At 36.1% G+C, this 16188-nt stretch overlaps 1 protein-coding gene across 1 annotated transcript in view; it reads left to right on the forward strand.

The window, feature by feature from the left end:
• The window catches only part of fa2h (fatty acid 2-hydroxylase), a 31722-nt gene that overhangs the window by 9409 nt on the left and 6125 nt on the right, over positions 1-16188 (forward strand). The window contains exon 2 of the mRNA XM_051884324.1: positions 12967-13065. Coding sequence (XP_051740284.1) covers positions 12967-13065 — 99 coding nt within the window. The remainder of the gene's footprint in view (positions 1-12966; positions 13066-16188) is intronic.

Genomic DNA, 16188 nt, shown 5'->3' on the forward strand with positions numbered 1-16188 from the left:
TGCTTGACTATTCCCACCCAGACATCTAATCTTTCTTATATCTGCCAACTCCCGCATTATGACGCTGAGCGTTGATATTAGATTTGGCTTGGTAAAGGAATTAAGGAAAAGAGGAAAAAGAGAGCGAGAAAATGCTCCCAGTATCTGGCCCAGCAGGTTCCGCCAGTTCTCTGGGTGATGCAGCTTACCAACAAACAAAATCCCTGTTTATGCTGAGAGTGGACAGGTCTCGACTCCGCCTACCACTTTAAATTCCAGATCCACAGGTCTGGGATCAGTTTCGACATTGGATTAGTATCTTTTACAAGCAAAAATAAGTGGCTAAAAAGATGATCCTGGACCAGCTGTGGAGATTTAGAGATTAATACATGAGGAAAGAGGCATTGATTTGAATGGCTTCAAATAACTCAGAATTCGAAACCTAAAGTACATTAAGCTAAATCAACAGCATTTGTGGCTTTATGATGATAACAAAAAAAAATAAAAAATAAAAAATAAAAATATATATTGTCCCTCCTTTTCAGAAATTTGGGTTACTTCCATTTGTAAGTGCCTCACTTTTTTTTTTTTTTTTTTTTTTTTTTAAGAGCAAGGGGGACAAGTTGTAATTATTGGTTTTATGGTATATCAACTTTATGCCACAAATGCTGTCCAATAAGTACTTTACCTAGAATATTTCTTTAACAAGGACACATTTGTCACATAATGCCCAACTGTGAAATACTACAACCAAGCTTATTTAGTGCATTTGCGTTAACATGTACTTTTGTTTAGTCATTTACATATGTAGCTTGTTGAGCAAGAAGCCTGCCTCTTCTGCTTATATCACAAGACTTTTCCATGCTTCAGCTTTGATACATCATTGCTTCAACCTCACACCATTGCTTCTTTTAACCGTACTCTAATTAAAACCTGAGCATTTTACATGGAGAATCAGCATATCTTCTTTTGTACTACCAGTGTGTTTACAGAGATATGTGGATTTGGGAATTTGACAGGTTGTCGAGGGACTTCTGCCTGCAATTTTACATGAGTGTTGCTCTGAATAACACAAGCCAAATGTTTTACATCTGCCCCAAATCAGTGCCACTTCACATGGCTGATGTTTTCGACAGCTTGGAATAGTCCATCAGTTACTGCCTCTTATCACGATCAGTCCGTCCAACTGTGTATCCTGGCACCGATTGGATAATGGTTAATTATTAACTTGGAAGAATCCTCATGGGTCATGTGACCCTCTTGCCCTGACCACTGTTGAAACAGGTGAGGTAATGTGGCATAGCTTTTTTTTTTAAGCTAGTATCAACTCATTTTGTAAGAAATTCCAGAATGTTGCCTGATAAGTTTGCATGTCCAATCCTGCTCCTGGAGGGCCAACTTCCCGCATAGTATTGTTTCAATTTGTCGCAAAAACACCTGTCTGGAAGTTTCTAGTTACCCTGAAAAGCTTTAAGAGGTGTGTCTAATTTGGTTTGATGCAAAACTCAGCAGGGCAGTGACCCTCCATGAGCAGGATTGGACACCCCAATCTAAATAGACCCCAACAATGTCATTTGATGTCAATGTAAATTTTGACCGTAGCACTTTATTCAACTGGAAACCCCTTCTCGGGAAGACTGCAGACTTGGCCAGTCATTGATACTTAAACAAACATGTAATTTGTACAAGGCAAGCATTAGAGGAACAATCACTCGGGTGGAAGTAAGATGATTCATACCAAACATTCTCTCTTCCCACACCTTTGTTAATGCTATACTGATTTTTAACCATTCCATTTGTATGCAATTTTCTCCTGTTCTCTTACCGAGAACAATATGGATGTGTTTTTTCATTAGTTGGTATGTGGCCACATTTGTTTCTACATCTCTATCTGGGGAATGTGGTGGGTTTGAGTCACTATTGACTGGGAGGGACTCAGTGCAGGGTTAAGCTAATTAGGGTTTGGCTAGGCGATTCTGATGGCCTTGGTGCCCTTTCAAATGTATGTGTCCGAGGCTCACAACCCCCAGCCATACTCTTACCGCCACCCCAGCAACATTCGACACACTGCCAGCCCTGTTCGGATTGTGCCAGCCTGAGCCCTCTTCCTCTGTCCTTTACGCTTTTGTTCTCGCAACTCTTTCTGTATGTATGTGCGTCTCTGTCATTCAGTGTCCCGGACCCTTACTGCTCCATAAAGAAGCCTTATTGTTCCCCCATAGGAATTCTTTCAGCCCCCATGCCAGTCTACAACACCAGCCTCCGTCTTGGAGATCTCGCATTTTCTGCATTTCGCCACGGTCTCAAATCTCATTGATGACTTTATTTGCAACACTTCTAGCTTTGAATCTCACCATGAAATGTAGCAGGATCTGGCTGCTTCCATGCAGTCCTGTTGGATGAGTTATATCTGGATACACCTTGATAGATTGGCTTTGAAAGGACTCCATGATCCTCGTTTGGCCCAAATATAGGGTATCCCTGAAATCTTTTCACACCTGGTTCATGCAGTATTATTTACGTCACTATGTAAACTATGCTTTCACTTGATTTAATACGTGCCAGTGCAGCTGTCGTAACTTTAGTCCATTTGATATTTGCATACCACACCGGAAAATGATACCGTCTAGGTGTAATGACTTATGTCTGTATTTTCATACATTCCACTCTGTTGGACTAAGAGCTCCACTCTTAGTCGCACAGTGCTTTCGCTGAATGTTTGAAAATGACAACATCCTGTTATTTCTTTCTTTCTTTCTTTCCTTCCTTTTTTCTTTCATACAAATAAGGAACTTATAATACATTTGTGCTCTCTAGACATCAGCATTGAACAGTAAAAACCCTTTGTAACCACTACAAAGGACTACTAACCTCATCCAAATTTACTTTATTTTCTCTCAATGTCCATTAAGGACAATTGGACAGCCTCTCTTGTGTAAATAAGCACCCTTTTATGAGGTAATAGGATATAATGTAGAATGGTATGCATATGATAGGCGGTGGGTTGCGTTGTGTACTTTTACCTAGAGGGGATCATGTATGCATGATTTAATTGCAGATTTGTTTAGGTTTAATTAACTGTGAAGAAATATAACAAAGGCATTAAAATGGAAATGTAATGGTAGTGGGAAGTGGTGAAGTTTTGTGTTGAGGTTTTTTTTTTTTTTTTTTTTTTTTTTCTAGTTTAGGTTTAACCAGTCCTCTGATTGTGGTTTGCTTTTAAAACTTTCCATTGCTTACTAATACACTATATTGCCAAAAGTTTTGGGACGCCTGCCTTTACGTGCACATGAACTTTAATGACATCCCTTTCTTAATTCGTAGGGTTTAATATGGAGTTGGCCCACCCTTTGCAGCTATAACAGCCTCAACTCTTCTGGGAAGGCTTTCCACAAGGTTTAGGAGTGTGTTTAATGGGAATTTTTGACCATTCTTCTAGAAGCGCATTTGTGAGGTCAGGCAGTGATGTTGGTGAGAAGGCCTGGCTCGCAGTCCCATTCATCCCAAAGGTGTGCAGGCCAGTCACGTTCCTCCACACCATACTCGCTCATCCATGTCTTTATGGACCTTGCTTTGTGCACTGGTGCGCAGTCATGTTGGAACAGGACGGGGCCATCCCCAAACTGCTCCCACAAAGTTGGGAGCATGAAATTGTCCAAAATGTCTTGGTGTGTTGAAGCATTAAGAGTTCCTTTCACTGGAACTAAGGGGCCAAGCCCAACCCCTGAAAAAAACAACCCACCATAATCCCCCCCTCCACCAAACATTACACTTGGCACAATGCAGTCAGGCAAGTACCGTTCTCCTGGCAACCACCAAACCCAGACTCGTCCATCAGATTGCCAGACAGAGAAGCGTGATTCGTCACTCCAGAGAACACGTATCCACTGCTCTAGAGTCCAGTGGCAGCGTGCTTTACACCACTGCATCCGACGCTTTACATTGCACTTGGTGATGTAAGGCTTGGATGCAGCTGCTTGGCCATGGAAACCCATTCCATGAAGCTCTCTACACACTGTTCTTGAGCTAATCTGAAGCTAATCTTTTTTTTTTTTTTTTTTTAACGTGGCCTACCACTTCGTGGCTGAGTTGCTGTTCTCAATTGCTTCCACTTTGTTATAATACCACTAACAGTTGACTGTGGAATATTTAGTAGTGAGGAAATTTCACAAATGGACTTACTGAATTTACTGAGCTCCTGAGAGCGACCCATTCTTTTCAGAAATGTTTGTAAAAGCAGTCTGCATGCCTTGGTGCTTGATTTTATACATTTGTGGCAATGGAAGTGATTGGAACACCTGAATTCAATGATTTGGAGGGGTGTCCCAATACTTTGGCAATATAGTGTACTTATTCACACGCTAACCCATATTCACCCGCTTGGACACAATGTAACCTTCTATCCAGTTAAAATGAAATTTATATATATACACACATATGGGTAAGAGGTACGAATATAACTACAGGCGCTCGTTCAGTAAAATCTGTGAAGTCCATCTGTGACTTTATCGATGTCAGGACGAGCCTTTATGCAAAATAAAAATCACTCTCACCAATTTATAACATAGATAATAATAGAACTGTCAAATTTACACTTGACTTACATTTTATAGTTATATTTTATCTGTAAAGGTTCACTGGAGTATTTAAGTTTTGCATTTAGACTTGTCCTGACTGAGCCTCCTTTAAACTTCACAAACCTCATTCTCTGAATGAGGGTTACCAAGTTTCATATGCGTAGACATTAAATACTTTTTGAAAGTTGACATATCTAGCATTGTGACATGTTAAACTCCATCTAAAACGCTTTTAGACAGCATTTTACAATTTTTATTATTATTTTTTATATTTATATTTTAATTCTTGTCACACTGCTGGACCTTTTACAATAAATTAGTGATGGAATGTTGAAAAAATGTTAAAGAAATGTGTACATCTTTTTTAAATAATTTAAGTGTCACCCCTATTTTTGAGAATAGACATGAAAATGCACTATCCAAACTTAAATGATTATAATCCAAGAATGCTTTGGAAATACAGACTTAAGTTTGGTCTTGTTTTAAAGAAGACACTCGGCAGATTATTGCTGAAGTGAAAAGCACTTGAAAAAAATGAAAGTATGAAAAAGTTACGGAAGTTTAAATTTACTGTAAATCAAATGTATTGTACTAAACATGTAAAATTTTATATAAAATGTATATTTTATCAAATATATTTGCCTCTAAAATTGCTATCAAATGAAAGCCATATGTCTAACCAAGTTGTGTTCCAAATTTGAAGTTGATATCACAAAAAATGAAGTTCCTATGAGATTTTGTTTAGGCGCTGTACCGAAAATGGCCACCTGCTATCATCAACATTCTATTGAATTTTTTTTTTTTTTTTATGCATTCTCCTGTTACAAATTGGTTAATTTCTATTTAAATATCACTTCTATCACAAAACAGTTGGCAAATATGGAACCATGACTCAGACCTTTCCAACGATATGTGTTTTGTCAAGATTAAAAAAGGTATTGACTATAAAGTAGCTAAAATAGGCTAAATATTGTAATATGAAACCACCCACTAGGGGAGGAGCTCGCTAAAATAAATTAAAGTAATGTTTCCATGGTAAAGCAATATCTGATTTCAAAATGGTTTTCACAGGCTGAATCGATATGATACCTAATTTATGATGATTACTAAAAAGTGTGATATGACCAGTGGGCCAGTGACACTTAAGGGGTTAAATTCATAAACATTTCAACCTAAAATCTTAATGTTGATTGAAATTGACCATGGACATATGTGTCAACTACTGCGTTTATTTGAAGTCCATTAGGAACCTTATCCTTGGAAGCAGTTTAGCAGAATGAGCTGTAAACAGTCCCTTTGAAGGTTCTTTACCCTGCAGTCCTGTTGAGCTCAAACCATCTTCTGCACCACAGATCAGAGAACCTCCAACCAGAGTTAGAGGACCATTAAACCTTAACCAACCCTACAGTTGCCATCTCCAAGAGACTTGTTCTAACTGTATTCCAAGTCTCATACTTTGTAACTAGGATTTAATCAGCCTTACCCTACCCAAGCTTTTCTAGTTTCCTTCTAATTTCCTTCCTTATAACCCTAAGATAACTGTGCATTAGTTTGCCCTACTTTTTAAAGGACTTTTACCAAACTACATCTCCCCCTGCTATTCCTAAAGACTTCTTCACCTGATTTTCCTAAGCTTTTTGGCTACAGACATCTCAAACAAGAAGCTGCCCAATCTGGCTAAATCACCTACCAAACTACCACATGTGACTGAACCGTCACACTCGTATCAGCCCCTCACCTATCACGCTTCTCGCTTCAGCACCTCGGCAAAAGGGCAGCACGCATCTCGTATCACATGTGCTGCACACACCTACTAATACAACACTATTTCAGCTATAAAAGCAAATGATTTGCTGTCATTCACAGTCAATTTGTAGTGCCTCTTTGACCTAAAAACGGCATAAAAAGTGTAAATGTCACAGGAAACCTGCCTCAGCGCAAAGTCGTAGAGTTTATAAAGACCAGATAATATTGTCTATTTGACAGTTTAGTACTTGGATGTGTATGTATTGTTCACTTGAAGGCATGTAATCTAGATGTCAACGGCATGCCAGATAGTTTCATTTGACCTGTGCTTCCTAATCTAGTTTGTATTGTGCGAAAGGCCTGTCATGCAAGTTTTTTTCAGCGACTGCAGTGCTCCGATAGTGACTGTATCTATAACAACAATTGTTTGTTTCTAGATGCAATCCCTTGTGTATTGTCCTAGGTACTAGTTTAGTGTTTATTTCTGTGTGTGCATTACTGCATTTCTGCTTGTGTGTGTGTGTGTGTGTGTGAAAGTTTCTTTCTACATAAATGTCATTTTACATATTTGCATTCTTCAGGTCCCTTGATTTAGTGTCACTATAATAACCGATGAAGTGTAATCCTTCAAGTTGTAATCCCCTTTTCCTCTTTTTGCATTTGGTTTGTGTGTATTTCTAGACTAATGATTGGCGTGGCTCTTTGTAAACAGTAAAACACCCCAGCAGGCACGTATGCATAGTGTGTGCTAGGTGTGTCTAGGTGCAATAAAGCTAAATGTCCTCTTGATATGGTGCTGTTTTTTTTTTTTTAAATTGTTGGGTAAGAGTTTTGTTAGGCTGTAAGTTGAGCGTTAAAGTGGATGGTATCTGGAGTGTGACAATACCAACATGGACTCTGAGAAACAGAATGCATTGAAAGATGAGTTTGCATATGTGTGTGATCTTTGGACTGACAATCATCTGGAATATCTGGTCAGGCTCGTCTGTTTTCAGAAATTCTGCTTTGTTCACCATGATAAGAATTTGGCTTAGTATGTATCTGCAAGGAGCCCCCTTTCACTATTCAATATGTATGTGTTTGTTTGTGTGTGTATGGACACTACCATTCAAAACTATGATTTTTTTTTTTTTTTTTTAAACGAGTACTTTTACTTTTAAATCAAAGCTTTTTCTTTCATTAAATTAATCAACAGTGACAATAAATACATTTTATTATGCTGTTGTTTTGAACTTTTTATTAATCAAATAATCCTGACCAAAAAGTATCATGTTTCCACAAAAATATTAACTGTTTTCAACATTGATAATAATAAGAAATGTTTCTTGAACAGCAAATCAGCATATTAGAATGATTTCTGAAGGATCATGTGACACTGAAGACTGGAGTAATGATGCTGAAAATTCAGCTTTGCATCTCAGGAATAAATTACATTTTAAAATATATTAAAGTAGAAAACAGTTATTTTAAACTGTAATAATATTTCACAATTTTACTGTATGTTTGGTTATATAAATGCAGCCTTGCTGAGCATAAGAGACTTCTTTCAAAAACATTACTAACCATAAACTTTTAATTATATCTGAAAAATATAATTAACAATATAAAATAAAATGTGTGTATATATATATATATATATATATATATATATATATATATATATATATATATATATATATATATATATATATATATATATATATACACAATACATTAATATTAATAATTTGTATTATATTTATATTTTATTATATGTTTTATAACTGATTTAGTGGAAGGTGGTGCGGAAAAAATACAATTTTAAAACTGTGATATGAGGAGACAGAAGATGGGAAGTGGTAAAAGAAGTGAACTTGCTGAAAGAACAGGATGGAGACATGTGCTCAGGTCACAAGGTCATGAAAACTGTGAAATCACGAGCTATGACCTGACCCACATGGCCTTTTTTACTCGCTTACTTTTTGTCAATTCTTTACCTATGGATACAAGGGACTCTGTAAATATCTCATTACTATTACTGCTCTTCTAATACAAATATCATTACTTGTGTTAGCACTTCAATTCTTAACATTTTAAAGGGTTAGTTCACCCAAAAATGAAAATTCTGTCATTAATTACTCACCCTCATGTCTTTCCACACCCGTAAGACTTTCGTTCATCTTTAGAATACAAATTAAGATATTTTTGATGAAATCTGAGAGCTCTTTGATCCCTCCATAGATATTACCGCTTTCAAGACCCAGAAAGGTAGAAAAGACATCATTAAAATAGTCCATGTGACTGCAGTGTTATGAACCCGGAAGCGCTGCACTGTGTCTACAACGTGAACAGCGTAGGAGAATGACAGGGAAGAGAAGAAATTGTTGAATAAAGTTATTTTTGTTTTGTTTTTGCACACAAAAAGTATTCTCGTCACTTCATAATATTAAGGTTGAACCACTGCAGTCATGTGGACTATTTTAACGATGTCTTTATTACCTTTCTGAACCTTGAAAGTGGTAATTAAATTGCTGTCTATGGACGAGTCATATACCTCTTGGATTTTATCAAAAATATCTTAATTTATGTTCCGAAGGTCTTACGGGTGTGGAACAACATGAGGGTGAGTAATTAATTACATTATTTTAATTTTTGGGTGAACTATCTCTTTAAAAATATAATTTGCTGTTCACTTGCTGTTAGGGCAAGGTGTTTTGCAAAATAGAAATTCCCAAATGACTTTGTATTTACAACATTGCCAGATAAGACTCCATCAATAAAATAAGTACTGCACTGGGGAGAAAAATCTCTCAAGCACATAAAACAACTTATCTAAACACATAAAACATCACTCCATCAAAGCACCTGACCCTGTAAAGTGACGTCAGTGCTGGAGATCTAATGAATCAATCATTTCACTCTCATTTTAGTGATCAGTACAAACCTACTTTCCCCCCCTAACAGAATACATTTATTGTGACCGTTTTCATAAGAATAATATGTTCTAAGAGTGCTACGTTCTTATTGATAGCTGAAACCTGCATCAAATTAGCATATTTTATAAAAAAAAAACACAAGGAGTTGGAGATACTTAGACCTTAATGAATGAATTGTATTGAAATAAATTGTATTGAAACTTCATTCAGGTCTTGAGTACAACTGCATAAATATCATCTAATACCATGAGTAAGTTCATACCTCTTAAATTGTAAAAACCCAGGAGGCCTCAGTCACACGCAATTTCACAAACAGTAACAACCTCTGTGTTTAGCGCCTTGTGGTTTAGTAGTACGGCAGATAGTATGGCTTGGGTTAGGTGTTAGGTTGCCATGGAGGTGTGTGAGTGTGTGTGTGTGTGTTTCAGGTATACTGTATGTACACAAAATGTCCCAACAAAGATGGCAATATTCAAAATCCTTGTCCTTGTGGGGACATTTTTGGTCCTCATGAGGAAAACCGCTTATAAATCAAACTAAATGATGTTTTTTGAAAATTAAAGTTTTCTGTGATGGGTAGGTTTAGGGGATAGAATATACAGTTTGTACAGTATAAAAATCATTATGTCTATGTAATGTCCCAATAAAACATGGAAACCCAACGTGTGTGTGTGTGTGTGTGCACATGTGGTCGAGGTATTCCCTATGTTATGGGGAATGTCACAAATGTCCCCACAAGGATCGCAAAACCTGATTTTTTTTTTTTTTTTTTTTTTGGACGTTCCTTTGATTCCCATGAGGAAAACGTCTTATAAATCATTCTTAATTGTTTTTTTAATAATGTAAAAATGTAGAATGTTTTCTGTAAGGGTTAGGGGATAGAATGGAAAGTCTTTGGAGAGTCCTCATTAAACACAAAAACTTGTGTGATTGCATGTGTGCAGGTGTGAAGGGGGGCAGGGTTAATCACCTCTTTAACGTTAGAATAGTATGGTTCAATGCAAGACCTGTTTAATATTTCACCTGTCCCACCAGCCTAGCCATCTGTGAAGGGTGTGTTCCAGTGTGTTTGTGACCCTATGGAGAAATGAGAAGCCCTTGCGTCCTGTGGGATGAGGTGTGACGTAGTGTGTGCCGTGATGTGTGAACCACGTGAATAAGGCGTTGTGTACTTTGTGTGGTGGCATGATGACAGTGAGGGTTGGTGTGTGTGTTTTATCTGGGAAAACGCCTAATTATCATGTCTCCGTCATATTGTTGGAATTTATACTGTTAGATTTGAATGTCTTATCTCTGATTGGTACATTTTATTTTATTGGCAGTATTTAATGTTTTGTTATTGCTTGTATTTATTTTATTGATTCATATTTTTCAATTTACAAGGGACTTTACTATATAATTTGTCGACTTGTACACAAAATATATTGCAGTGTCAAGTTTTATACCACATGGAAAAACTAAAATGCTGTTGAACTGAACACTTAATTAAAAAAGTTAATTATTGACATTTATTGACAAATTAAATTAAAACAATGGAAGGCAGTCTTCATGTATTTCTCAGTGACTTAAATATTGCTTCAAGTTTTTCAAATATTTATCCAAGTCAGTAATAAAGAACAAAAGTAAATTAAGAGCAGTGAGAGATTTTATTACTACTCATTAGTAATATTTTTTTTATTAGTACTCGGTAATTAAAATACATTTTCTTAATTAATAGTGATATTCAGGGCTTGACATTAAAGGATTAGTTCACTTCAGAATTAAAATTTCCTGATAATTTACTCACTCACATGTCATCCAAGATGTTTATGTCTTTCTTTCTTCAGTCGAAAAGAAATTAAGGTTTTTGAGGAAAACATTCCAGGATTTTTCTCCATATAGTGGACTTCAACAGCTACTAAACGGGTTAAAGGTCCAAATTGCAGTTTCAGTGCAGCTTCAAAGGGCTCTACACGATCCCAGCCGAGGAATAAGTGTCTTATCTAGTGAAACAATCTGTCATTTTCAAAAAAAAATGTAAAAATTATATACTTTTAACCACAAATGCTCGTCTTGCATTAGCTCTGCGATGCACCACGCATTCCGTAATGACATTGGAAAGGTCACGCGTGACGTAAGTGGAAGTACCAAGTGTTTATAAAGCGAATGTGCAAAGACTAAGTCAAACGGCCTTTACAAAAAAAAAGGTAGTTTTGAAGTTGGAGGAGAAAATGAGATGGAGTTTTTTTTTTTTTTTTTTTTTTTTTTTGCCCTACCGCGGCACTTCCACCTACATCACGCGTGACCTTTCTAACGTGATTACGTAATGTGTGGCGCATCGCAGAGCTAGTGCAAGATGAGAATTTGTGGTTAAAAAGTGTATAAATTATTTATTTTAGAAAATGACCGATTGTTTCACTAGATAAGACCCTTATTCCTCGGCTGGGATCGTGTAGAGCCCTTTGAAGCTGCATTGAAACTGCAATTTGGACCCTCAGAAGGATATGGAATCCTGGAATGTTTTCCTCAAAAACCATAATTTCTTTTTGACTGAAGAAAGAAAGACATAAACATCTTAGGATGACATGGGGGTGAGTAAATTATCAGGAAATTTTAATTCTGAAGTAAACTAATTCTTTAACCAGCCACTGTGGCAAGTGGTTTTCCAAAGTTACTAGCCATTCAGCATTTTCACTGTCCACAATTTTGACATTGATACCATAGGGGGGGAAAAAACTGCCATATAGATATTTTTAATATTATCTCTTAATTTGACTGCAGGTATATTAGGCTGCTGTCACTTTAAGACTTGACGTACGGATCCATTATACTGTTACACATGAGTTTTACACATGCAAACATAACTGGCTGTGCTTACGTGAATATTCGCCAAGACCGGCATTTTGTGTGTATTTGACTGTTTAAGCACAATAAGCAGCGAAAAACAACTCAATTTAGTACTGAGAGGCGTCTTTGTATGCACACTTTGGGTGTGAGCACAAAATCTGCGAGAATGAGTAAAATTATGTGCAATACGTGCAATCCCACGCTAAAATGTAAGCCCTGTAACACCAACAATAGTCATCCGGAGCAAATTAAACTAGTGAGTGAGGGGAGGCGGGTTTGAGCGTCATATCACTGTCGGAGATCGCAGCTGGTATCGTGTATCTATTCTGCGGAAAATGAGTATTGGAAGCGTTTCAGATATTTCAGTATTGATATGTATCGAAAAATTGACATTTTTGACACTACATTGCACTTTGTTTATTATTTCAGATGCCTTTTTTAAAGACTACAATTGAAAAATGTATATAGGCCTTTTATACTTGTATATAAAATTCAACGTGCCAAAGTGGCTAGTAGGTTCGTTACACACCACTGCTAAAATCCACCCACATTTGGTAATAATAATAGCACATTTTGCTAATTAAACAAAAAATAAATAGTACTTTAAAAAAAATAAATCGTGTACACTCATATAAGATGAAAACTTCAGTCATATTAGTAGCCTAATAAAAGTTATTTTCTTTTACATGAAGCAGGTCACTTCATGGTGGCTGCCATGTTGAGATCACATGACCAGTCAAATGCTGCTTGCTGCGGTATTTCCCTCTGTTGTCAGACAGGTTCTTTTATCTCGGTGTCAGGCCATGAATCAAATATACAGTAATACAAACAAATTCTCAACACAAATTTAACACAGATGAATCTCATCTTATCAAACATGATCATTAGGCTTCATCTGAACTGTTACTGTTCTTCTGTTCTAGACTCTGAGACAGAGGAAGAAGATACCAGAAAGCACCACAGAAGAAGAAGAAGAAGAAACCTCAGCCATCAATAAATGCAACAAAGTCGACGAAGAAACGGTATTGAAAAGTGAAATTCAAACTGGCATATTTCTGATTAAAATACAAGCTCTAAATTGTTATCTAGTTATCAGTTAGGGTTATCTAGATTTTTTTCTAACTTTAGTTTTAGCCTAGTTAATATTTTGCACTGCAGTGCAACGCGTACTGTGTGAGCGGCCCATGGGAAACGCATCTGATCGATGTGTGACACTAAACCAGTCTAAATGTACAGGACTTCCTGCAAACATTACGAGTTTTACACAGTCATATGTTCAAAAAATTCTTTCCGTAGTAATCAACAACATGCCACAGATGCTAGTGATTATGCTGAACTTGCATTAAACCCAGAATATTCCTTTAAACAGTCGTTTAATAGCTGTACCACACATTTGTTTGCTTGACATCTGGAAGTGAAGCTTTAGTTCATATGACAGGAAACCACAAACAACCATTCCTCTTTTCACTCGCACCAACAGTGTGAAACCCCAAAAGAGCAGGTGACTTTCTGTTGCTCTCTTTCTTATACAGCCATTATCATTTATTCTGACTCTTTAAGGCTTCCTTGTTCTGTGGTTAAACAATGCCACAAGGCAATGCAAAAAATACTTCGCTGACAATGACAAGATATGTGAAAATGCTAGTGTATGTACTTCCCTCACTCTATGTTTGTGTGTGAATGTCCTGTGTCCTCTATCAGAGGCATGCAGGTCTTTCACAAACATCGATTGTTTGGTCCAAACCTCCTGAATGTGACACATGGGGTCAGCGATCTAGAGAACACTGACCCCCTTTGCAGAACCACGCTGTACCATTCATTACAACTACTAGTTATAAAAATACATGAATGCGTGTGAACAGTGCTTATGGAGAATTATTTCCTTATTCACTAGTTTTCAGAAAAATATTACTAAATTTAAATATTACTATTTAGTTTAATATTAAATAAAGAAAAGAATTAAGAAAATGAAGGAAAAAATATTTAAAAAAAACAGAAATAAATAAAACTAAAAAATAATGTATTAAATCTAAACAATAATGTATTAAATGTATTAAAATATATTTATATTTATATAAGTTTTATATCTATCTATCATATATATATATATATATATATATATATGACGAATAAGGTTTTTAAAAGTGTAAAAAAAACATATCATTAATTTTGACGTTTTATTAAGTGTTAACAATTATATTATGTGGTTTTTTTTTACAATCAATTAACACTGCTTTTTTTTTTTTTTTTTTTTTTTTTTTTTTACAAGATGGACAAAATTTGTCACCAAAAAAAGTAATTTTCAAAAAAAATTCAGTTTTACCGAATGACACTTTTGGTTATACCGAATGACGATATTTTCAAACAATGCTAACAGGCTGGTATCTAGCTAGCTACCTAGCAAAAGGACAATCAAGCATTTTATATTTAGTACAAGTTTTTAAAATATTACAATATTTTCCATGTTTTATAGCGGTTGTACCTGAATGACCTGATGTTTCGGGACATGCGTATGAGGAAGTGAAAACATAAATTTTTCAAATAGTTAAGAGAGAGTTAGTTACTTTGCTTCATGACCATGTGGTCCTTTGCAGGTGTCTGAATGATGTCACATCCGGTCACATGATACTGACTGCATGACTTGATCCAATGACTTACTCCGAATGACATCAATGAAATTCATTTTTCCGGACATTCTTTCTCATAACAAAGCAACGACTTCTACACATAATTTTAATACCATTTTCCACTATGTTGATAAATGGTGTTATAAAATCATGCCAGAATAAAAAAAATATACATTTATTACATTTTAAGATATTTTAATCACAAATGAAATGGCTGTATTGGCCTTTGGACGGTTAAACCAAATGACCTTTTGACACTTCAAAATCTTTAAAATACCTTTATATGTAGCAAAATATAATTAAAACCTTTTAGATTCGATAAAAGAGATCTAGTTGTACTACCTTACATACTTTGGATGTCATATCTTTGTTTTTTTATTATTATATTAAGGCCTTTGGACAAAAAAAATGACCTGTCATGTCATTGACCCATATATATTATATATTATATAAAATTGTATTTTATAAAAAGTTAAAAATTTATTTCTTTTGATTTTACAGTAGAAATATGACCCACCTGAACACCTGAACTGAGTGTGATTCAATCTGTTAATTATTCTCACTAAACCATTCTTCAGCCTCACGTGTTACCCTACAGGCCAAAGGTAACCTGTGCATCTGGCTTAGGCATAACAACCAAAACCGTAATTAATGCCGTAATGAAACTTGTACATCAGACAGGATAGGCAACCAGTCCAGACCAGATTTCTGGGTTCATTATGACAGGAATGTGGTCTCTGCACTGGTTTATTGCTGCACTCAGATTCATTCCAGCGTTGCTGTGAAGGACGGCGTTAATTTGTCCCAACGTGCACCTATTGATGGTGTGACACACATTTCCTAGAATTAAACCTGAATACTTTGTCTGTCCTCCTCATTCTTCAAAACAGCAGTAAATATTCAGTAAATAAAGTGGGTGGTTATGTGAAGTCTTGCTTGGTATTGTCACACAATACTAACTAGAAATGACAGAGTGAACCAGAGCAGCCCCTAGATAATGTCTTTGAAACGCGATGACCTTTTGTACTTTATGACTAGTTGTTAATATGCACATAACTACTGAAATGTGTGCGAGTAATAATGTCAGCCTATATAATCCTTTTATAATGCATAAATAGACAACTATCACTTCAGGTTCAACCCACCTTGAGTTCAAGGCCTCTGTGTCCTGTCTTTGAATCTTGGTGAGTTGTCGCTCCCTATGGGTCTTGGGCGAATATTAACTATGCTGTCTTAGACACGCCCACCACCCCTGCTTTATACTGTTATAGGGACCCCTAGTGGAGAAAGTAGGAAAAGCATCTGGTCAAAGTTTGCACCATAAACAAGGAACAGACAACTGATTCAGCAAACTAACATTATTGACAGATAACATTCGTGCTACGCAATTCATTCAGAACTCTGTTAACTTTTTTCAGAAATGCTTGTTTTATTTTAATTGAAGTGTACAAAAGTGATTTTCTATGAAATGGCAGAAAAATGAACAGGACTCCTTACAGAATAATAATAAAGTGTAGT

Source organism: Ctenopharyngodon idella, chromosome 24, assembly GCF_019924925.1.
Source record: "Ctenopharyngodon idella isolate HZGC_01 chromosome 24, HZGC01, whole genome shotgun sequence".
NCBI lineage: Eukaryota > Metazoa > Chordata > Actinopteri > Cypriniformes > Xenocyprididae > Ctenopharyngodon > Ctenopharyngodon idella.